The sequence below is a fragment of the Stegostoma tigrinum genome, unplaced genomic scaffold (assembly GCF_030684315.1).
Source record: "Stegostoma tigrinum isolate sSteTig4 unplaced genomic scaffold, sSteTig4.hap1 scaffold_176, whole genome shotgun sequence".
Classification (NCBI taxonomy): Eukaryota; Metazoa; Chordata; class Chondrichthyes; order Orectolobiformes; family Stegostomatidae; genus Stegostoma; species Stegostoma tigrinum.
In genome coordinates this window covers 365,944-390,533 of record NW_026728116.1, presented here as the reverse complement: position 1 = coordinate 390,533, position 24,590 = coordinate 365,944, and the positions used below count along the sequence as shown (strand labels likewise).

Genomic DNA, 24,590 nt, shown 5'->3' with positions numbered 1-24,590 from the left:
AACAGAAGACAGCGAGTAGTAGTAGAAGGAAAATATTCTGCCTGGAAGTCAGTGGTGAGTGGTGTTCCACAGGGCTCTTGGTCCTTGGGCCTCTACTGTTTGTAATTTTTATTAATGACTTGGATGAGGGGATTGAAGCATGGGTCAGCAAGTTTGCAGATGACACGAAGCAAGGAGGTGTTGTTGACAGTATAGAGGGCTGTTGTTGGCTGCAGCGGGACATTGACAGGATGCAGAGATGGGCCGAGAGGTGGCAGATGGAGTTCAACCTGGATAAATGCGAGGTGATGCATTTTGGAAGGTCGAATTTGAAAGCTGAGTACAGGATTAAGGATAGGATTCTTGGCAGTGTGGAGGAACAGAGGGATCTTGGTGTGCATATACATAGATCCCTTAAAATGGCCACCCAAGTGGACAGGGTTGTTAAGAAAGCATATGGTGTATTGGCTTTCATTAACAGGGGGATTGAGTTTAAGAGTCGTGAGATCTTGTTGCAGCTCTGTAAAACTTTGGTTAGACCGCACTTGGAGTAATGCGCCCAGTTCTGGTCGCCCTATTATAGGAAAGATGTGGATGCTTTGGAGAGGGTTCAGAGGAGGTTTACCAGGATGCTGCCTGGATTGGAGGGCTTATCTTATGAAGAGAGGTTGACTGAGCTCGGACTCTTTTCATTGGAGAAAAGGAGGAGGAGAGGGGACCTAATTGAGGTATACAAGATAATAAGCGGCATAGATAGAGTTGATAGCCAGAGACTATTTCCTAGGGCAGAAAAGGCTAACATGAGGGGTCATAGTTTTAAGCTGGTCGGAGGAAAGTATAGAGGGGATGTCAGAGGCGGGTTCTTTACACAGAGAGTTGAGAGAGCATGGAATGCGTTGCCAGCAGCAGTTGTGGAAGCAAGGTCATTGGGGTCATTTAAGAGACTACTGGACATGCATATGGTCACAGAAATTTGAGGGTGCTTACATGAGGATCAATGGTCGGCACAAAATTGTGGGCTGAAGGGCCTGTTCTGTGCTGTACTGTTCTATGTTCTATGTTCTATGTTCTAACTGTGTCATTGTGGTATTTTCCAGACTAATTGTCCTTCAGCTAATCTCAGTCAGATTGTTTACTAAACTCCATTTAGGAATAATGTTATGCACTTCACTTGGAAATGTATGAGGACTGTGACAGTATATTGGGGAATCCTTGCAAGCGGAGAGAATTTTATTTTCTTTCAGTCCGGGCTGGATATAATTCTAGGACTTGGAGATGAAAGTCCGGGGTTAAACTTTCAGTGTCCTTCTATACACCCCTAATCACCTCCAATATTTCATTTATATTAAATTGAGCTTCGTCTGCATGAGATGTGTTCCAATATTATATCATTATTGTGACTGTCAATTTTGACATTGTTCATTAGGTGCGTACCCTTCATATTGATTGCAGCTCAAGGTCCTTCTGGATGTCAAAACCAAAATGTTGCATTTTCCAGTAAAATTGCAGACATTGAGCGGAAATTCACACTAGGGAGTACTGAAAGGCATGGATTATTTCTCAGTACCACCCTCATTAATACTTTTTCTACCTGCCAGACAGAAACTAGACTCTCAGAATTACCAAAATGAAATTCTGAGTGGGTGTGTGGTGCTTGCACATTGCTCAATGCTCCTCTGGACCTCCAACTTGGGTAGTAGTCACCAGCATCTGCAGCCACACCCTTCAGTAGCACCCCATCTCCACAGTTTTGACATGTGGCATGTTCCAGCCTCAGCACATCTCACATCTGCTTTCAGTACTCTTCTGTCCTTCATTGCTGCATTTTGGATTGCAGCAGCCCCCCTCATTGCAGTGCTACTGCCAGGGCACTTTTATATGCAGGAACAGGCACCCATTCGTGTATTGGGCCACGTTACACATCAGGACACCTTGCTTGAGCTCTCCACTCTCATTTTGTCCCTGCATGAATGCTAACAGCTCCTCTGCCTTGTCTTCATTTGCCTTGTCTTTTTATGGGTTGCCCCCTCCGCCACACCTCACAGACTCATAATGCGAGTATATTGATTAACCTTTTGGCATCGAGACAAAGCCAGACAGCTTGTCATGTTTGTCAGCAGTCATCAATCAAAGGAGTGGGTGTGTTGCCGTTCAGCACCGTGATATGTTGATCTCACACCTGCAGCATGTGCCAGCTGCAGAAGCACAGAACGCGTTGCATTGTCTCCAACCTCATGGTCATGCTTCAGGTTCCGAGGGGAATGGTCTCCAGTCAAGGGAGGCAGTTTCAGGCAGCAGATCGAGGTAACTCCAGGGCATTGTCTGATATCACTCGAGGGGCTTGGATGCAATCAGTTGGCTGCTCAGGATGACCATCGTCAGGACACTGTCCTCATAGGTTGTGAGAAGTCGAACGTTAGACACCTCACTACCTGTGTTGGCTCTTTCTGCCCTACTGTGGGCTGTTTTTCCTGGATGAAACAAAGGGAGGGATTGAGTGAGATGAAATGAGCTGGTGCATTTGTTAGTGCTCATGTATGTTTGGGAAGGGAGGTGAGGTCTCCTGGGTGAGAGCAAGAGGCACAGAGACATAGAGGATTAATAGCCTTGGGCCCTCAAGTCGGCGAGAGCAGGTGAAGACAGACATTGAATGCTTTGGTGAGAATGGTATTACATGAGCTGTGCTGAAGGGTGGTGCAGAATTAGAGAGAGGGTGAATGTGAGGTAGCACAGAACAATGAGGCTCTTCTTCTGTTGGAGCAGGGGTCACTGATCTTGCAGCACTGCTGGATGGTTCTTTTGGTGGTTGAGCCTGCATTGGCACTGGACAGCCTTGGATCAGTCTGGCCGAGTCTTGTGTCGTGGCCTCCTGTGCTTGTCCTTGGGAAAGAGGACAGTTCTGCACTGCACCAATCCATCCACCAGGACCTCCAGGTCCCTAACTGTAAAGTAAGGTGCTAATTTCCCCTTTCCTGCCCTGTCTGGGACAAATGCTATGAACGGTACGAGGCAGTTCTGGATTCTGAGCAATTTACTGGTCCACAATAGCCTTCAAACATGGCACGAGTGCCAGTAATACCGGGATGGTCCAGTTACTTTGAGTGGAGAACTAACTAGCGTCGGTTGAGAGAGGCACAACAGGAGCATTGTTGCCAGTTATTGAATAGGTTTGCAACAACAGAGTGAGAAAATTTCTTCGGTCTTTTGGAGAGATACTGTCCTTGCAGTGCAATAAAAATGACACTGAACTGATTCATTCCAGTGTTTTAGACCTGAAGATTTAAGAACAGAATGAGATCATTCAGCCCATTGAGTGGGATCTATCATTCTCAATCCCATTCTCCTTTGTCCATACTAAGCAAGAACATATCTATCTATGCCTGAAATCAACTCTGACTTGGCCTCCACAGCTTTCTACATCAATGAGTTCCACAGATTCGCAACTTTCTGACTGAATAAATTCCTCCTCATCTCCATCCTGAAGGGTGGTCCCTTTGACTCTGAGGCTGTGCCCTCAGGTCCAAGTCTCTCCGACTCGTGGAAACAACATCTCCGTGTGCACTCTATCCAGGCCTGACTGACCTTCAGTGTGACCCCCTTCGTCCTTCTAAACTCCGTCGAGTACAGACCCAGAGTTCTCAGCCACTCCTCACATGACAGTCCCTTCATCCCCAGGATTATGTTTGAGAACCTCCGCGAGACCCTGACAAAGGCCCGCACATCCTTCCTTAGATAGATGGCCAAAAACTGCTCTTAATATTCCAAATGCAATATGACCAGAGCCTTACACAGCCTCAGCAATACATCTCTGCTCTTGTATTTTTGCCGTCTTGAAATGAATGCTGACATTGCATTTGCCTTCCCAACTGCCAACTGAACCTGCATGTTAAAAGAATTCTGAACTGGGGCATCTTTGTGCTTCAGATTTCTGAAGCCTTTCCCCATTTAGAAAATAGTCTATGCCTGTAATGCCACTTCTCGAAAGACTCTCTGTGACCTCCCAACCCCCTCAACACTGCCTGCCTTTCCACCTATCGAAATGTCATCTGCAAACTTAGCAACAACCCACTATGGACAACAATACCATCAGTTCCTTTGTCCAGATTGTTAATGTATAATGTGAATGGCTGTTGTCTGATCTCTGATGAGTGCGGAACTCCTGTAGTTGCTGGCTGCCATCCTGAAAAAGACCCTTTTATTGCCACTCTGTGCATTCCGCCAGTTAGCCAATTCTCTGTCCGTGGCAGTACCTACTCCCGAACACCATAAGCTCATTTTTTTAAATTTTGAAGCCTCCTGTGTGGGACCTTCTCAAAGGCTTTCTGGAAATCCAAACAGATAAAGTTCAATGGTTCTCTTTTGTTTTAACTCACTGGTTACATTCTCAAAGAATCTAACAGAGACCTTCCCTTGACAAAGTTGTGTTTTCTCAGCCCAATTTAGCATGTATTTCCAAGTATTACCATGTACTTCCAAGTACTCTCCGGCCTCATCCTTAATAATGGACTCTAAAATCTGACCTAATGACCAGCGCCAGGCTAACAGGTCTATAATTTCTTGTCTTTTGCCTCCCTCCATTTTAAACAGGGGCGTTATATTTGCCATTTTGTACTCCTTTGGGACCCACCCTGACTCCAGTAATTCCTGAAAGATCACCAATAACTGCATGGCTTTTTCACTTATGTCCTTCAGAACTCTGGGGGGCAGTCCATCTGGTCCATGTAATTTACCATCTTCTCGGAATTATAGAATTCCTACAGAGCGGAAAGAGGCCATTGGGTCTGCACCATCTCCGCAAAGAACATCCCACCGAGACCCAGCCCTGTACTGTTTCCCCGCAAGCTCACATTTGCCATGGCTGATCCACCTTGCCTGCACATCTTTGGACTGTGGATGGAAATCAGAGCACCTGGCGGAGACCCGTGCAGACATGGGGAGAATGTACAAATTCCACACAGACCCTTCAGCTTCTCCTTTGAGATGGCCACCACACTCACTTCTGCTTCAGACTCCCTTAAAGTTCTACTACTGGTGCCTTCCAACCTGAAGACTGATGCAAAATACTTGTTCAGTTCCTCTGCCATTTCTTTGTTCCCCAACACGACTTATTTGGCCCCTCTTGAAATTTTCTTTGGATTTTCAGGGGTGTTTTACAATAACAATATCTACTTTATTGTGTTGACAAATGGATTATTTAGATCATCACAGAAACAAAAAGCAAAATTCATCAGTACTCTCAATTAACAATCATATATATATATTAATATCACAATCAATGCATTTCCATCAGGTAAGCACATAGCTGGAACTTTCTAACCTGGCAGTTTTCACTTTTCATTTCTCAGATTTCACTCTCAGACAGAACAGTTGATGTTGACACACTGTTCATTAAAAATAGCATCCACTGTATTTTTCCCCATGTTGTAGCTCGTGGGCTTGTGTCACCTTAACCCATAGAGTCCATGTTCATTTTCAAGCAAGTTATTACTTTCGTGATTTCAGGTGTTACATTCAGAAGGGTACCATGCTGCAATTCGAGCCTGCAGTTTCCAGAGTCATCCCAATGTGGAAGATTTTGAAAAGTATCTAAGTTTCCCTAATTTACTTGTCTTTTAGATCCAAACTGATGAAGACCACGGTCCAGATTTCTGTTCTTAACAAGAATGCCTATTTATTACAACTGCATAGATTCTAGCTACAGTCAGATATTTACAAACATTGGACACATATCTGTACAAATTAAAACTGTAAGCCCCCTGTTAACTCATCTTCCTGCAGACAAACATCGAGGGGAGAGGGATAAAACATGGATATTATAGGTGTAAAAAAAAGGCTAAGTAAGCTGTTCAGTGGTCCCTGTTCACAGGATTTGCAAAGATGATCTTGAGGATATAAAACAAATGAATAAATATCCCGGAGTGACTTATTATCTATTAAAACATGTGTTGATGATATGGCATTGCTATGATCATAAAATAGAACGTTGTCCAATTTCCTATGAGCATTACCGTAGTTTTCATTTGTATTCTCCATGTCGGGAACATACTTAATTAGTACTTTACTGATTAAGTGACCTTTGCTCATCTACAGTGTTCAGTTGCAAACAGCCAATAGTTTATTATTCTAATTTCGTAACTTTGGTTTGGAATTTTGTCACAGGAAATGTATTTCACCTACATTACCCTGTGTAATTGTAGCCAATCCTCCATTGGCAAAGAAACACAACTACAGAAGTTAATAAAAGAAAGAAGTGCATTTATGTAGCTCATTTTATGGTCTCAGGCATAAAAAGTACTTTATAGGCAGCTAAACTACCTTTGAAATGTCGTCACTGATGTAGCATAAGAAAACCTGTTGTATTTAAAATAGTCAGAAGTAAAGAAATATGAAATAATAAAGAAAGAAGAAATAGTAAAATAGATATGAAATTATGAATGTAAAGAAATATAAAATCTTCAGCCCTTTGCGAGTGGAGACATAGAATCAGGAGATGCAGAGTCAGTATGGAGCCTACCAGGGAGGAGGCAATTCTGGATCTGGTGTTGTGCAACGAACCGGATTTGATCAGGGACCTTGAAGTAAAGAAGCCATTAGAGGTAGTGACAATAATATGATAAGTTTTAATCAGCAATTTGAGAGGGAGAAGGGAGAATTGGAAGTGTCAGCATTGTAGTTGAAGAAAGGGAACTATGGAGCGATGAGGGAGGAGCTGGCCAAAGTTCAATGGTTCAATACCGTAGCAGGGATGGCAGTGGAACAACAATGGCAGGTATTTCTGGATATAATGCAAAAGGTGCGGGATCAGTTCATTCCAAAGAAAGATCCTAAGGGGAGGCAGGGGCGGCCGTGGCTGACGAGGGAAGTTAAGGACTCTCTAAAGATAAAAGAGAAGTATAACATAGCAAAGATGAGCGGGATGCCGGAGGACTGGGAAGCTTTTAAAGAGCAACAGAAGATCACTAAAAAGGCAATACGCGGAGAAAAAAATGAGGTACGAAGGAAAACTGACCAAAAATATGAAGGAGGATAGTAAGGATAACAAAGTGTGGAGCTGGATGAACACAGCAGGCCAAGCAGCATCTCAGGAGCACAAAAGCTGACGTTTCAGGCCTGGGTGAAGGGTCTAGGCCCGAAACGTCAGCTTTTGTGCTCCTGAGATGCTGCTTGGCCTGCCGTGTTCATCCAGCTCCACATTTTGTTATCTTGGATTCTCCAGCATCTGCAGTTCCAATTATCAAGGAGGATAGTAAAAGGTGTGTTGAAAAAAAAAATGGTTAAGACTAGAATTGGGCCCTTGAAGACAGAAACAAGTGAATTTATTATGGGGATCAAGGAAATGGCAGAAGAGTTGAGTAGGTACTTTGGAACTGTCTTCACTCGGGAAGACACAAGCAATCCCCCAGATATAATAATGGCTGAAGGACCTAGGGTAATGGATGAATTGAAGGGTATTTATGTCAGGCAAGAAATGGTGTTGGATAGACTGTTGGGTCTGGAGGCTGATAAGTCCCTGGGACCTGATGGTCTGCATCCCAGGGTACTTAAGGAGGTGGCTCTGGAAATCGTGAACGCATTGGTAATCATTTTCCAATGTTCTCTAGATTCAGGATCAGTTCCTGCGGATTGGAGGGTGGCTGATGTTGTCCCACTTTTCAAGAAAGGAGGGAGAGAGAAAACAGGAAATTATAGATCGGTTAGCCGGACGTCAGTGGTGGGAACAATGCTGGAGTGAATTATAAAAGATGAAATTACAACTCATTTGGATAGCCGTAACAGGATAGGTCAGAGTCAGCAGGAATTACGAAGGGGAAATTGTGCCTGACTGATCTTCTGGAATTTTTTGAGGATATAACTGTGAAGATGGACAAGGGAGAGCCAGTGGATGGGGTGGACCAGGACTTTCAGAAAGCCTTTGATAAAGCCCCACAGAGGAGATTAGTGAGCAAAATTAGGGCACATGGTATTTGGGGCAAAATACTGACTTGGATTGAAAATCGGCTATCTGACAGGAAGCAGAGAGTAGTGATAAACGGGTCCCTTTCGGAATGGCAGGCGGTGACCAGTGGGCTACCACAAGGTTCAGTGCTGGGACCGCAGCTGTTTACAATATACATTAATGATACAGATGAAGGCACTAAAAGTAATATTAGCAAATTTGCCAATGACACAAAGCTGGGTGGCAGTGTGAAATGTGAGGAGGATGTTATGAGAATACAGGGTGACTTGGACAGGCTAGCGGAGTGGACGGATGCATGGCGGACGCTGTTTCATGTGGATAAATGTGTGGTTATCCATTTTGGTGACAAGAACAGGAAGGCAGATTACTATCTAAATGGAGTCAGGTTAGGTCAAGGGGGAAGTACAACAAGATCTAGGTGTTCTTGTCCATAAGTCAATGAAAGCGAGCATGCAGGTACAGCAGGCAGTGAAGAAAGCTAATGGCATGCTGGCCTTCATAACAAGAGGAATTGAGTATCGGAGCAAAGAGGTCCTTCTGCAGCTGTACAGGGACCTGGCTTAGAAGGATGAGAGGGTGTCTGATTGAGACGTATAAGATTGTTAAAGGATTGGATACTCTGGAGGTAGGAAGCATGTTTCCGCTGATGTGTGAGTCCAGAACCAGAGGACACAGTTTAAAAATAAGGGGTAGGGCATTTAGAACAGAGTTGAGGGAAAACTTGTTCACCCAGAGAGCAGTGGATGTATGGAATGCTCTGCCCCAGAAGGCAGTGGAGGCCAAGTCTCTGGATAGTTTCAAGAAAGAGATGGATAGAGCTCTTAAAGACAGTGGAATCGAGGGTTATGGGGATAAGGCAGGGACAGGATACTGATTGTGGATGATCAACCATGATTATAATGAATGGTGGTGCTGGCTCGAAGGGCCGAATGGCCTACTTCTGCACCTGTTGTCTATTGTAAAAGTTAAATGTATAAGAATGATTAAGACGGTCCCATATTTCTGGTGTTGGCAGCTTGTTCAGATAGGGAAAGCAAGGTTGATCTTGATTCTGCTCCTGTTTGTTACACAGAAGCCTCTTCGAGCAACAATTCTTGCATGTTGATGGGACGTTGAAACGCAGGTAGATTATCATGATCACTTGTTGAAAATGGATAGCAGCTAGTAGTTCTCTTTCCTCTCAACCAGTGACCAGTAGGCAATGGTCAAACAACACCTAACCCAGAGGTCACAAGCTCCCCTGAGACATGATGTCAGTTGAGTCTCATGAATAACTACCTGCAGATGAGTTATCTGTAGATAAAGCATGGTATTAAATCTCACATATACTGCTCTCAACCATTTTATTCGAAGTGTTTATCACTCGTTGCATCGAAACAGATCACACAAACTGAATTGGCATCTGCACAAATACCAACATACAAGTTCCATATAGTGGCATTTTGTTTAAAGTTGTATTTATAAAATGATCGGGTGAAGTATTAATCTTCACAAATCATATTAAGATGCTACAGAAATCTATGGAAGTGAGAAATTTGTTTTTTGATTCAATACATGTGTGACAAATGACAATTCAAAGAGATCTTTGTTTCAGCTGGAGTGGGTTGCGGAGTCGGCCTCATTCGGGGCATTTAAGTGACTATTAGACAGGCATATGGATGGTCATACAAGATAGGGGTGGAGTTAGATAGACCTGAGGTTGAGGGTAAAAGTTCGGCACAACATTGTGGGCTGAAGGGCCTGTACTGTTCGATGTTCTATGTACCTTACGCTGTATTCAAATAAGTAAAGTCAGTCAGTGACGTTCTGCAACTTCCTTTTCCAGAAGTATGAGTGGAAGAATCAGAGTGCTTTCTTTGAAAATTGGCTTGACGTGACTCTACAAGGGTCATCTGGAGGAAAAATACAAGTGTCAGTACTAAATCTATCATTGCTGATACACATGTAAACTGTAGATTTAACTGTATGTAAACTTTGTTCAACAAACTAGCACACTCAATAAACTGACAAAAATTATACACCAGATGTTTACTGTATTCTCATCATCTTGTGATGTATGGTGAGGATGCAAGTGAAAAGGCACTCTGCCAGTAAGTTTTAATTGAGGCAAAGTTGCCTCATTACTGAAGTCATTTATGCTGTAAATGAGGGAGAACAGTGATGTGTATATCCCAGATAATAAAATGTGAGGCTGGATGAACACAGCAGGCCCAGCAGCATCTCAGGAGCACAAAAGCTGACGTTTCGGGCCTAGACCCTTCATCTGATGAAGGGTCTAGGCCCGAAACGTCAGCTTTTGTTCTCCTGAGATGCTGCTGGGCCTGCTGTGTTCATCCAGCCTCAGATTTTATTATCTTGGATTCTCCAGCATCTGCAGTTCCCATTATCACTGATACAATGTGTATATCCCATGCGTTATGTTCCTATTATTGAGTGTGTGTTTTTTGCGTGTGTGGACCTATTGATCAACTGGAATTTTTGATTATTCAGCTCATTCCTGGTACCGCAGGTGCTGTTTAACAAAAGGTTTGCTGTATTAGTATATTTCTGTATTTAGTCACTGCCACATGAGTGTTAAGTCATAACTTGGTCTGTGCAAAATGTGCACAGTGCATTCCTGCAAGATAAATGATGCGCTACATATGTATGATGCTATTGTTTCTCAAAGGCACTAACCTTAGCGGCTGTTTTTGTGACCAATAATGTTTTCATCATTCGCACTGGGAAAAAGATTTGGAAGTGCTGTATGACTCTACTGCTCACTTGCAGAAGTGATAACACTGAATGTGAGGTAATGTTTTTGCCCATTTGTTGTTCTGTTGGTCAGCAATGTATCTCACAAACTAATGGGCATATTTCATTGAAAGCTGGTACGTACGGGTATGGTCCAAGGAAGAACTGATTAGTTTTTGACAGATCCAGATTTATTTCTCTATTTTTTAAAGCAACAGTTAAAATTGGTCGGATAGGCAAATGATCATCTTTCTGGAATATTATTGATTGATTTAGAATGTTGTGGATTGTGTCAGCCCTGAGAGTAGAATTTGTCATAACTATCAAAACATGAGCAGATTTTTGAGAGCAGATTATCAAATTGGCCTGAAGCTTTCTCAGTGAGATGGAAGCTTTTAAGAAAAGGATTTATTTTATTGGCCTTGCATTTACAAAGAATCAGTCAAGTGGAGAAATGCCTCAAAGAAAAGCTGTGTAATTATAGTCTCATGGATGTTTTTTGCACAGGAGGAGGCCATGCGGTCCGTAGTTCCTGCACTGCTCAACAAAGATCTGTCTGCATCGAACTCACTTTGGCTCATAGCCCTGGAGCCTACGGCAACACAAGTGAATATCTAAATACTTAAATATTCAGACACTTTCTGAATCAGCCACACTTTCAGTCAGTGAGCTCAGGACTCCCACCACACTGGGAAAATAGGTTCTCCTCAACTCCCCTCTTAGCTTTCTACCTGTGAACTTCAATCTATGCCCCCTGTGTATTGACATGTCTACGAATGGAAAAAGCAGCTTCCAGTTATCCTTTCTATGCCCTTCAAAATCTTAAACATCTTTACCAGTTCCCCTTGTCTGCTTCAATCTTGGCATCGGTCAGATGGGCAGGTCAGTGGCAGATTGATTTTGCCTGAAGAAGGATTAAGATAAGAGAGTACTTAATGTGGCAAAGCCTGTCGCGCCCGATGGAGGTCAGCAACGGCAGTCAGCAGTGAAGTCCACCGGCAAGGATGGGCGGGCCTTAGCCCAGCGCAGGGGAATACGAACCGTCATGGGGGAAGCCTCGGTCAGAGTGTCTGAAAACTCGTGGCTTAAGAAAGGACTGTAATGTTTGACTTTTTAAACTTTTGTTTTTATTTTTCTACTGTTATACTAAGAAGACTGTCGTGCTGAACTTTTTAACGTATTCAATTATTTTTATAACATAGAGCATGGAACGGTACAGCTCAGTACAGGCCCTTCGGCCCACGATGTTGTCCCGAACTATTACCCTCATCCCAAGGTCTGTCTCACCTCCACCACTACCTTATACTGTCATCCATGTACTTGTCTAATGGCCGATTAAATGCCCCTAATGAGGCCGACTCCACTACCCTCTCCGGCTTTGCGTTCCACTCCCCTGCGACTGAGTAAAGAAGGATGGATAAATTTTCTACATTTGCAACTGAAATTTCGTACTGAGGTACTTTGTACCTGAGATGGCACCGTCTGAGGTGGCATTGCACTCCTGTACCCTGTATTGAATATGTGTGATAATAAAACCTAAGTCTAAATCTAATGCATAGCAGGACACTGGGAAGCTGAGAGGAGAAAAGGGATCCTAGGGTGCTAGTTCATAAATTCCTGAAGGGGTCAGGTCAGGCTAGTAAGGGTTGTTACAAAGACATATGGGACATCTCCCTTTATCAGATGGTAAGAGTGGGGAGGTCACTTTGTGCTGTTTAAAAGTTTGGTTAGGCCACAGCTGGAGTTGTGTGTGGCATTTTGGTCACCACCCATCAGGAAGGATGTGATTGCACTGGAGGGAATGAAAAGGATGTTGCATATGTTGGAGCATTTTAGCTGTGAAGAAAGGCTGGAAAAATTCAGATTATTTTCTGTGAAGCAGAGAAGTTTTCGGGGTTGAGTGGAGGTCCTGATAGAGGCATTTAAGATTATGAGAGGTAAAGATAGGTTGAGTAGAAAGCATTGTTCCCCTTAGTTAAATCATCAATAACGGTAGGGCATAATGTTAAAGAGAAACACGGGAAATTTAGCGGAGGTTTGAGGAAAATCGTTTTCATCCAGAGTGTGGCAAAGGTCTGGAATGCATTGCCTGGGAGGGAAGTTGAAACAGGAAACCTCACACCCTTTGAAAAGTACTTGGATGAGCACTTGTAATGGCATAATATTTTTGAGAATGGTCTGGTGTGTAAAAATGGGACTAGTATATGTCGCAGTGTGTTTTTAGAGGTACAGCCTTAGTGGGCCGTAGGACCTCTTCTGTACTCTATGATTCCATGAGAACTCCCAGCCCAGGCAGCATCTTGGTTTTTTCAGTAATGTCCAGGATCACACCCTTCATAGTGTGATCCCTTGCCTTGTTAGCCCTCCCGAGTTCGTCAGCTCACACTTTTCCTGGTTGAGTTCCAATTGCTGTGTCCAGCTGACCAGTGTGCTGATCTCCTCCTGAAGTTTATTCTTTCTGTCTGTCAACCAATTTTGGGTCCAGTGTCCCACTTTGCCTTTGATCCCATGGCTGTTATTTACATGACCATTCCGTCGATATCCTCCTCACTAAATTAGTCATTCGCTAGCAACACGGTCATACACACTGTGTTTAAGCCAAAATGATGAATCTCGTTGACAAATTTCAAGGGTCCTTGTGGCAAGCCCTGCACAACCCCACTCAAAGCAAACATCCTGTCAAATAGATATCCCTCTACCATCAATCACCCTGTGCTCTCTGCCTCAGCCAGTTTTGGCTCCAGCGTGCCTCTTTGCCTTTGATCCCGTTGACTGTTGCTTTCTTGATCAGTCTGCCAAGGGGGGCTTTACTAAGTCCACATCGAATGCATAAGCTCATCAACACTCCAACATCTCCTCAAAAAAGGATCAAATTTCTGAAACGTGACCTCACCTTAACAAATCCATACTGACTATCCCTGATTAGTTCATGCAAGTACATTCTACCCCTAAGAATGCCTCTTTATAGCTTCTCCAGTGCTGAGATTATTCTGACTGGCCTTTAATTTCCTGGTCTGTTCCTCTCTCCATTTGTTCATCGTAGGACAATGTTCATCGTCCTTCATGACTTCACGTGTGATTGACAAGGGTTTGAAAATTGCTGACAGGGGCCCAAATATCTCCTCCCTCACTTCCCTTGCTCGCTGGTATACATTTCAGTTCGGCCTGTAGATGTATCCACTTTTAAATTTGCTGAACCAGCTGCATCTTCCGATGTCTAAACTTCTGATGTTCCTAGGTCCTCTGCCCTGATATCAATACTTGCAGTGTCCTTTTCCATTGTAAAGATTGACACAAAGTATTCATTGAGGACGGTGCCCATGGTTTCCAGGTCCACACAAAGATTATCTCTGTGAAAAGAACGAGGAGATATTAGAGAGGTTTGAGATTTACAATCAAGAAAGAAATGACTTCCTTGGAGAATCATCCAACATACATTGTCCATTGGTGCCAAGAAACAGAAGTTTTTGTTTCCACAGTTGTTTGCAAATAGCCAATCAAGATCATAAAATAATGTTTTAAGATAATTTACAAAGCAAGGCAATTGAGGAAGATATATTGGATGTATTGAACTCTTAACTACCTCCCTTAAGTTTCGGAATATCAAGCTTTTACTTATGGATAACTTTTGCAGACCTCTTCAAACAAGGAGCTGAACCCACAGAATTATGTGACCAACAAAGCCTGAGCCTTTTGCTTCACAATGCAGTCCAGATCCCTCGGCAGCTGGGTGAGGTACCTTCATTTGGAGGCAGCAACATTGAACCAAGTGTCCGCAGTTGCTTCCAACATGTAAGTGTGCTCTGCGCCACTTCAGAAGGTCAAGCGGGTCTACTTGCCAGTATGAATTTTGTGCTCATTTTCGGTTTGAATTAGTTCCAGAGGCCAACATGTACCACCACTAATCCAAGGCTATCATGTTTATAAATAGTCAATGTTTTTAATCATTAATTTAATAAAAACAATGTCAGAAACCCCAATGATAGTGTATTAGATATGTCTGAGGATAGTGGATGTAAACTTGACATAATTAATCATGCAGCTGATCTTTTATTTTCTTCTAGGGCCAGAACAAACCAGAGATTGATGTTAAACACTTTGTAGAGTGGATGAGATTGGAGCCTCAGTCCATGGTGTGGCTGCCTGTTCGACACCGTGTGGCAGCTGCTGAAACTGCAAAACATCAGGCTAAGTGTAACATCTGCAAAGAGTACCCACTCGTAGGTTTCAGGTGAGATGTGCAAACCAGCAGAAAGTTAGAGGGAGTTAGTTTTTAAAGAAAGCTTTTACTTTAGATGTTCTATTAGAAACTCCATCAGTCAACAACACAACTGAGATCATCACAAAACCCGAACAAATTCATGGACCAGAGAAGTAATTAGGACAAATTAAGTATCAACTTCTTTACCTTAATTTTTTGTGAGAGGTGAGTGCTGCATGCTTTTGGTATTTTGTTCGCAGTTGCATTGATCACAGACACTGTGGCTCAGAACGGATTGTGACTCGACTTCCGGTTGGTTCTGTAATTTGCAATTATTGGGAATTTACAGAAAGGCCTTTTTATTAGTCCTGTAATCAGTGTGTGTGCATCCTATGAAAGTGATTGCTGTGTTGTTGCTAAATGATCGATAAAACTTCTTGTCCACAACTAGTAAATTAAATTGCAGATTTGGACAGGATTTCTAAGGGGTAAATTGAACCTTTTTGGTTAACTATTCTCCTACATTTCTAAGATTGGCCATCTTGGAGAAGGTGCGTGTTACTGCCATTGATCTGACCAAACAACTCTCTGTCTGAGAAGAACTGGAGTGAGAGCCCAACTGTGGATGAAACTATGACTGCCGTAACCAAATCAAGAGCAACAACGACCCGGAGTCAATTGAATTCCATCTGAAGCTTGAGGAATGGTGGCCTAACTCTGAAGGCCAAGGTCTGTTAGCTTTTCATGGACTATGAGGAACAGGGCAGGATTTCACAGAATCTTTAAGATGCCATATCTTGTACAAAACTGAAGGAGAAATGTCAGATTGCTCAAAGAACCATGAGATCACCAGCCTTTGCATTGCTGGGAAGATTCTGGCAAGGTTACTTCTGAATAGGTTTATACCACCATGGCGAATGAAAACCTTCCGTGCGAAGGGAACTTTGTGAAAATGTTGGAGAGAGACAGAGCAGGACCAATTTACAATAACGATTCCAGGGTTGAGATATCTCATTATGAAAATTGATTAGAGGAATTGGGACAGCTTTCCTCGAAGATGCTGAGACTTAGAAGAGATTATTTTGAATCTTGCAAAATCATTTGAGGTCTGGTCAGAGTAGACGAGGGGAAGACTTTGCTACTTGTGACAGAATTGAGAATAAGATGCAGAGGTTTGAAGTGATTGACTAAAGAAGTAACTGCAGTGTAAGAAATAGCTTTATCACAGTCTATAGAATGCATTACCAAGAGGAGGCAGTTTCAGTAAAAGATGCAAGAAAGCACTAGTTGATTAATTAAAGAGAAATAATGTGCAGGTTAAGGAAAAGGCACTAATTTGTGATATGTATTTGGAGATCTAGTTCAAACATGATGGACCAAATGGCTTCCTTTTACTGTGATTTGGACTTAAAATTACTTTAAAGTAAAGTGTAATTGGCTCTGGGACACGGCGGAAAAGGGTGAGGTAAACAGGACGTGAGTGATCGCAGACTTGACAGTTCGAGGGACAGATAGGAGATTTTGTAGCCGCAATCAGGAATCCAAACACAAAACTTGCATGGAAGAACAAAGAAGAGGAATAGATTCAGTTGCCCCGAGCGAAGACTGTGACCACACCTTCATCCGCTGTTGGAGAATCTGCCTGATATGAATGAACCAACCACCAATAGGTCCGCAACCAAAAAGCACAACTTTCCTCGCGTGTTCATCCAGTGAGAAGCACCAAGAGGAAGGCAGCCTTTTTCCTACATTTTGTAAGCTTGACCATTTGGGAAGAGAGCCCCCCTTCTCTGACATTCTGTTCTCTAAAGATCAAATGTATTGGTTCCTGATGTTGCGTGAGGCCAGTGAACTTCCACAATTCTACCACACTGTTGCTTCCAAATCTATTTCTTTCCTTACCATCTTCTCATGTTTCATCTTCTCAATCAACCGTCTGTCTGTGTTTCTTCCGAATGTTGTTCAGAAAAGTAATTCCTTTCATCCCTTTAACTTCCAAATTATGTTTGTTCCTCACGGAAACTGGTATTCTGCTTCACTTTATCTATTGCCTTGAAAATTCTGGACTAATCTGTAATTGACAGTGAGTTTCCTGTTAGCAGTGCTATTTACAAGAGGATTAACTGAACTTAACCACTTCAGTGCATAATTTAATATTGCCTTGCATATCTCCAAAAATTTTAAGAGCCTGCTGTTTGTACTTTTATGTTGGTTTTCATGGCTATTTAGTTTCTGCTCACACATTTGAGTGCTTGCTGAGTCTCAGAGTTTGGCTTCATGACAGGAATCCTGAAGGCAATATCCTCTGTTTTGCACCATCTCATCGTATTGATGACCTACATTCTGTATGCAGTTCTATCCATTCATCTGTTGATAATTTCACACTACATTGATCAAGTCCTTCCATTTCATGAGAACATTTTCCATTCTTGCAAGGGATTTGGCTATCACTGGTGAAGTTATCATTTGTTGTCCTTCACTAATTGCCGTTGAACTGAGTGGATGGCTGGGAGGGTGGTTCAGAGCTACCTACATTGCTGTGGCTCTGCAGCCACATGTAGTGGTGTAAGGATGATCGAATACTCCCCGAAAGGACATGAGTGAATCGGATGGGTTTTTACCAACATTTGTTGATAGTTTCATGATAGTGTTGCTGGAAATAACTTTTAGTTCTGAGTATTTTTTAATGAAATGTAAATTTGACCAGCTACAGTGTTGGAACATGAACCTACATTCTCCAGAGCATTTCGCTCAATGATATTGCCACTATACCACTGTGACTCAGCCATTATTGCAGTTTATTTCTTCGCTATTTCTTCTCTTTCCCTGGAGTACTTCCCTTCTGCTGTCTGAGCTGAAAATGTGTGTCCTCCTCCTTCAGTGTTGCCTTTACAGCTTCACATGTTACAATCGCTGCTCGTCAGATTTACCTTTTCCAGGAAGATTCTGGCAAGGTTACTTCTAAATAGGTTTATGCCACCGTGGCAGATGAAAACCTTCCATACTATGGGAACGTTGCAGCGCAGAAGCAATTTAAATAATTCCAGGGATGGGATATCCCATTATGAAAATTGACTGGGGGAGTTGGGACAGTTTTCCTCGACTGACCTAGCATTTGCTTCTCCCCACACAATTTTGCCGTTTCTTCAAAATAAAAAAAATACATAATTTAACTACTTAACTTGCATTCCTTGGATGGTTAAAAATATCCAAACAAAAATGAACATTTCTCTTACTTCTTGTTCTTCCTTAATAGGTGCCGCAGCCTCAAACACTTAAATTATGACATCTGCCGAAGCTGTTTCTTTTCGGGACGCACATCCAAGGGGCACAAGTTACATTACCCAATGGTGGAGTACTGCACTTCAGTGAGTAATACATTGTTCCACTTGATAGAATTATTCCGATCTGTGGAAACTTAGGGATTTAACCATTTAAATACAATCTGCCCTCAAAGTTGAAGTAGTTTGCTAAAATGATAAAAGGCCAACAGCTTAAATCAGGCTTCAATACCAGAAATACAATGTTGTGCAGAAGCTCTTTGAGGTCAAGTTGAGGCTCACGCCCACTCTTTTCTCCAGCTTTGTCACCACCATTCTTAATCTCATCAAGAACAAGCTTCTCAGTGGCCTGGACAGGATGGATGGAAAACCTTTTCACCTCAACCAGTTAAAATCACCGAAGAAAATGACACTGACCTCGCTTATGGAGCTTCAGTATGTGGTTCACAACGTCATTTTCGCTCGCAGAAGTCTTCAAATCTCCCTTAAGGCCTTTGCAGAAGTATACTGAAGAATTAGCCTCAACCTTAAATTTGCCACCCAGGTTGATGGGGTTGTTAGGAAGGCATACTGTGTGTTAGGCTTCATTGGTAGAGGGATTGAGTTTCGGAGCCATGAGGGCATGTTGCAGCTGTACAAAACTCTGGTGCAGCCGCACTCGGAGTATTACGTACAGTTCTGGTCGCCGCATCATAGGAAGGATGTGGAAGCGTTGGAAAGGGTGCAGAGGAGATTTACCAGGATGTTGTCTGGTATGGAGGGAAGGCGTTATGAGGAAAGGCTGAGGGACTTGAGGCTGTTTTCGTTCGAGAGAAGAAGATTAAGAGGCGACTTAATAGAACCATACAAGATGATCAGAGCATGAGATAGGGTGGACAGTGAGAGTCGTTTGGCTCGGATGGCCATGTTTGACACGGTGGGGCATAGCTTTAAATTGAGGGGTGATAGATATAGGACAGAAGCCAGAGGTAGGTTCTTTACTCAGAGAGTAGTAACGGCATGGAATGCCCTGCCTGCAACAGTAGTAGACTTGCCAACTTGAAGGGCATTTAAATGGTCGTTGGATAAACATATGCATGATAATGGAATAGTGTAGTTTTGATGGGCTTCAGGTTGGTTTCACAACATCAAGGCCGAAAGGGCCTGTACTGCGCTGTTATGTTCTGTGTTCGAACCTCAAGATGACTCAAATCCTTTACCAATCTGTCAAGTTGTGGCCCATCTTTTCATCAAAATTAATAGAGAAATCCTCCCAAATGTAGAACATTTCCCTTAGATGGGACGCTCTCTCTCTTTTAAGGCTGACATCGATACAGAGATTCTAACATTACGTCCAATCTGCGAGTGGCACCTTTGGACTCCAGAGGATGAGAATGCACAATTGTGACATCTGTGCTGATCGCAAGATCCTTGAGTTCAAGGCATGCATCGTTCAGCCTCTTCTATATGACTGTGAAACCTGGATAACATAGAGCTGCCACTTCAAGACCCTTTCAGCACAGTTTTGTCATGGATTCTCCACATCAGCTAGGAGGAAAAACCTCCTAGCATCAGCATTGATGCCATGATGATTTGAAACAAACCCCATTGGGCTGGCCATGTACTTTGGATGCCTAAGTTATGACTACCAAAGTAAATTTTTGCCAACTCAAGGAAGGCATCTGATCAAGAAGTAAAAGGAAGCATTTCAAAGACCTTGAAATGTTCCTTCAAGAAATACTACATCGAGGTCAAAGTATGGGATATCCCCATTCAGAAGAAACCAACTTGGTGAATCTCCTGTATGAAGGCACATAATTCTTCAACAGCACCAGACAAGAAGTTGAAGTGTGGGAAAGGAACTGGAGAAAGGAATGCTGGTGTTCTCAAGGCCAAGACCACTTCCATCACACTGAAAGACCTCCTAAACATGTGGTCAGATATGTGGCTCTAGTTGAGGCTAATCAACCCGCACAGAGCTCATGACCCGTGATACGGAATTTCCTAGCTGGGCAATCATACTCATCAGCCAGTGATGGCTCTTAATATTGTGCAGAATGTGATTTGATCACAAATGAGTACTGTGTGTAGCTTTGAGCATTGCCACAGAAAGACCAGGTTTTAGAGAATAATCAGAATGGTGCTGCATGAGAAACTGGAATTAGGAGGAGATAGGTGATACTTAATTGTTATTTGTTTCTGGGCCATTGGCATCACTAACTGGGCCAGCATTTACTTCCCATCCTTAGTTACCCTTGTAATTGGTGAATCAATGTAGCCCATGTGCTGTAGGTAGACTCAGTCAGTCAGGGGAGAATTTCCAGGACTTTGACCCAGTGGTAGTGAAAGAACAGCAATATATTTCCAAGTTGAGATGGTGAGTGGCTTAGACAGGGTGTTGTAGGTGGTGCTGTTCCCATATATCTGTTACGCTTGCCCTTGTAGATGAAATTTGTCATAGGTTTGGAAAGTCCTGTCTCAGGATCTTTTGCAGATTTCTCAGTGCATCTCATAGATGGTGCACACTGCTGCTATTGAGCACTGCAGGGAGGAGGCTGCTTTTTCCTGGATGGTGTCGAACTTCTTGAGTGCTTTCGCAGCTGCACCCATCTAGGCAAGTGGGGATTATTCCACCATTCTTCTGACTTGTTCCATGTAGCTGGTGGACAGGCTTGGGGAATCAGGAGGTGAGTCACTTGATGCAGTAATCGGAGCTTTGGGCCTGCTCTAGTAGCCACTGCATTTAAATAGGAAGTCCAGTTGAATTTCTGTTCAGTGGTAAAACCCGGGATTTTGATAGCGGACAATTCAGTGATGGTGACACCTTTGAATGTCAAGGGACAATTTATGGATTTTCTCTTCCTGGAGATGGTCATTACCTGGTATTTGTGCAGTATAAATGCGACTTGCCAATTACCAGCCCAAGCCGAGACATCGTTCTGGCCTTGTTGCATTTGGACATGGACAGATTCAGTATCTGAGGAGTGGTGAATGATGCTGAATATTCTGCTATCCCTGGTGAACATCCCCACTTCTGAGCTTATGATGGAGAGATGATGGGATAAATCAGCTGAAGATGGTTAGGCTTCGGACTGTACCCTCAGGACCTCCTGCAGGTGACCTCTAACAACCAAAATGCCAATCATGAGAGGCGATGACCTAATGGTATTATGACTAGACTATTAATCCAAACACTCAGGTAATGTTCTGAGGACCTGGTTCAAATTCCACCATGGCACATAATGGAATTTAAATTCAATGAAAATCTGGAATTAAGCGTCTAATGATGATCGTAAATCCATTGCCAATTGTCGGAAAACCCCATCTGATTCACTTATGTTCTTTAGGGAAGGAAACTGCGTGGCCTGCTGTGGCCTACATGGAACTCCAAATATCAGTTGGGCAATTTGGGATGGGCAATAAAAGCTGGTCTAACCAGCAATTACCTCTTTCCGATTCAAGAATGAAAAAATATCGTCCTCTGTACAGATATTATTCCAACCAGTGGTGAGTTTCTGCTGGATTCCCACCAGCTCCAGTTATGCGAGCGCTCTTTGATGCCACACTCGGTCAAATGTAGCCATCCTTAGCTCACCTCGGGAATTCAACTCTTTTGACCATGTTTGAACAAAAGCTGTAATGAAGTCAGGAGCTGATGAGGTGGCAGAATTGAGGATCTTCTACAGGGATCCGAGGGATGTGGCATATCGAGATTTCCAGAAAGAATTTGACCAGTTGCTGCATAAAAAAGTGAACCAGAAGGTTAGATCCAAGGGGATTAAGGGTAGAATATTGGTTTGAATAAAGGGCTGGCTAACTGACAGAAAGCTGAGTGTCAGGATAAATGAGTCTTTGCCTGGATGGTGAATTGTTACTGGTGGGTTGCTGCGGGGTTCAGGTCTCTGACCTGAACTATTTGTAACGTATACAAATGATATGTAAGCAGAGACAAAATGTAACATAACAGAATGCGTGGATGATTCTGAAAGAGATGGGAAAACAGCCTGTGATGTGAAATAAAACAGAGACAGCTGAATATTGACAGGTGAGGAGAATGGACCAGAATCTGGCAGGTGGTTAATGTGCATAAGCACAAGGCTTGCCTATTTTGTCCATGAAAAAAAGGGCGAATTTTTATTTAAATGGAGGGAAGGTTCAAAGTGTGTCAGTGCAGAGTTGTCTGGCTGTCTTTGTAGCTGAAAGTAGGTATGCAGGAAGAGCATAGCATAAGAAAGGCAGATGGAACTCTGGCATTTATCACCAAAGGACTGGATCATTAAAGTAACACAGTGTTTTTCCGAACACATTGGGTGTTGGTGAGACCAAAGTATTGTGTCCAGTTTTGATCCCCTTACTGAGGATGGATACATCTGCACTGGAGGCAGTTCAGAGGAGGTTGGACTGATTGATTCCCGGGATGAAAGGGCTGTCATATGAGAAGTTGCTGAGTAGCTTGTGCCTGTACTTGCTGGTGTTCGAGAGAGTGAGGGGGTGGTTCTGATTGAGGTATATAAAATAGTAAAGGGGATTGAGAAGATGGGCATTGAGCACATGTTCGCCATTGTGGGACAGTCTCAAACAAGAAGCTGTAGCTATCGAGTGAGAGATGGAATGTTCAAAATGGAGATGAGGAGAGAGTTGTGAATCTGTGGAATTCATTGCCCCTGAATGCAATGGAGGCAGCACCAATCGACCGATTCAAGAAAGAAATAGATATGTTTCTGATGAAAAATAGGGAGAAAGGGCCATGGGGAGCAGGCAGGAGAGTGGAGTTGAGATCAGGAAAGGATCAGCAACCACGGCTAACAAGATAAGTCAGGGACAGGATGAAAGCAAAAGAAAAAGCATAAAATGTGTTGTGGTTAGTGGGAAGCCAGTGGATTGGGAAGCCTTTCGAAAACTAGCGGCGGACATGTAAAAAGGCAATAAGGGGGAAGATGATGAAATTTGAGGGCAATATTAATGAGGGTAATATGGAAAAAAATTGCATGAGTTTTTTTCAGCTAGAAAAGGTATGAGAAAGGCAAGAGTACAAATAAAGAGAACAAAGAAAATTACAGCACAGGAACAGGCCCTTCGGCCCTCCGAGCCTGCTCCGATCGAGATCCTCTGTCTAACCTGTCACCTATTTTCTAAGGGTCTGTGTCCATTTGCTCCCTGCCTATCCATGTACCTGTCCATAAGACCATAAGACATAGGAGTGGAAGTAAGGCCATTCGGCCCATCAAGTCCACTCCGCCATTTCAGTCATGGCTGATGGGCATTTCAACACCACTTGCCTGCACTCTCCCCATAGCCCTTGATTCCTTTTGAGATCAAGAATTTGTCGATGTCTGCCTTGAAGGCATCCAACGTCCCGGCCTCCATGCACTCTGCGGCAATGAATTCCACAAGACCACCACTCTCTGGCTGAAGAAATGTCGTCTCATTTCAGTTTTAAATTTACCCCCTCTAATTTTAAGGCTGTGCCCACGTGTCCAAGTCTCCCCGCCTAGCGGAAACAACTTCCTAGCGTCCACTCCTTCTAAACCATACATTATCTTGCAAGTTTCTATTAGATCTCCCCTCAACCTTCCAAACTCTAACGAGGACTATCCCAGGATCCTTAGCCGTTCATCATACGTTAAACCTACCATTCCAGGGATCATCCGTGTGAATCTCCGCCGGACATGCTCCAGGGCTAGTATGTCCTTCCTGAGGTTCAAAATTGGACACAGTATTCTAAATGGGGCCTAACTAGAGCCTTCTAAAGCCTCAGAAGCACATCGCTGCTTTTATATTCCAACTCTCTTGAGATAAACAACAACATTACGTTCGCTTTCTTAATTACGGACTCGACCTTCAAGTTAACTTGTAGACAATCCTGGACCAACACTTCCAGATCCCTGGCACTTCTGACTTGCGAATTTTCTCACCATTTAGAAAATAGTCCATGCCTGTATTCTTTTTTCCAAAGTGCAAAACCTCACATTTACTCACATTGAATTTCATCAGCCATTTCCTGGGTCACTCTCCTAAACTGTCTACATCTTTCTGCAGCTTCCCCACCTCCTCAGTACGACCTGACTGTCCACCTATCTTCGTATCATCGGCAAACTTCGCCAGAATGCCCGCAGTCCCTTCATCCAGATCATTAATATATAAGGTGAACAGATGTGGCCCCAACACTGAACCCTGCGGGACACCGCTCGTCACCGGTTGCCATTCTGAAAAAGAGCCTTTTATCCCAACTCTCTGCCTTCTGTCAGACAGCCAGTCCTCAATCCAAGCCAGTAGCTCACCTTGAACACCATGGGCCCTCACCTTGCTCAGCAGCGTCCTGTGAGGCACTGTATCAAAGGCCTTTTGGAAGTCTAGATAGATAACATCTACTGGGATTCCCTGGTTTAACATACTTGTTACCTCTTCAAAGAATTCTAATAGGCACGACGTCCCCTGACTAAATCCATGCTGACTTGTT

The 24,590-nt window shown here is 43.2% G+C and overlaps 1 protein-coding gene across 2 annotated transcripts in view; it reads left to right on the top strand.

The window, feature by feature from the left end:
* The window catches only part of LOC132207840 (utrophin-like), a 443,018-nt gene that overhangs the window by 54,987 nt on the left and 363,441 nt on the right, over positions 1 to 24,590 (top strand). For both annotated transcript variants that reach the window (XM_059643682.1, XM_059643683.1), the window contains exons 2-4: positions 14,304 to 14,461; positions 14,734 to 14,900; positions 18,127 to 18,238. In XM_059643682.1, the coding sequence (XP_059499665.1) occupies positions 14,304 to 14,461; positions 14,734 to 14,900; positions 18,127 to 18,238 (437 nt within the window). The remainder of the gene's footprint in view (positions 1 to 14,303; positions 14,462 to 14,733; positions 14,901 to 18,126; positions 18,239 to 24,590) is intronic.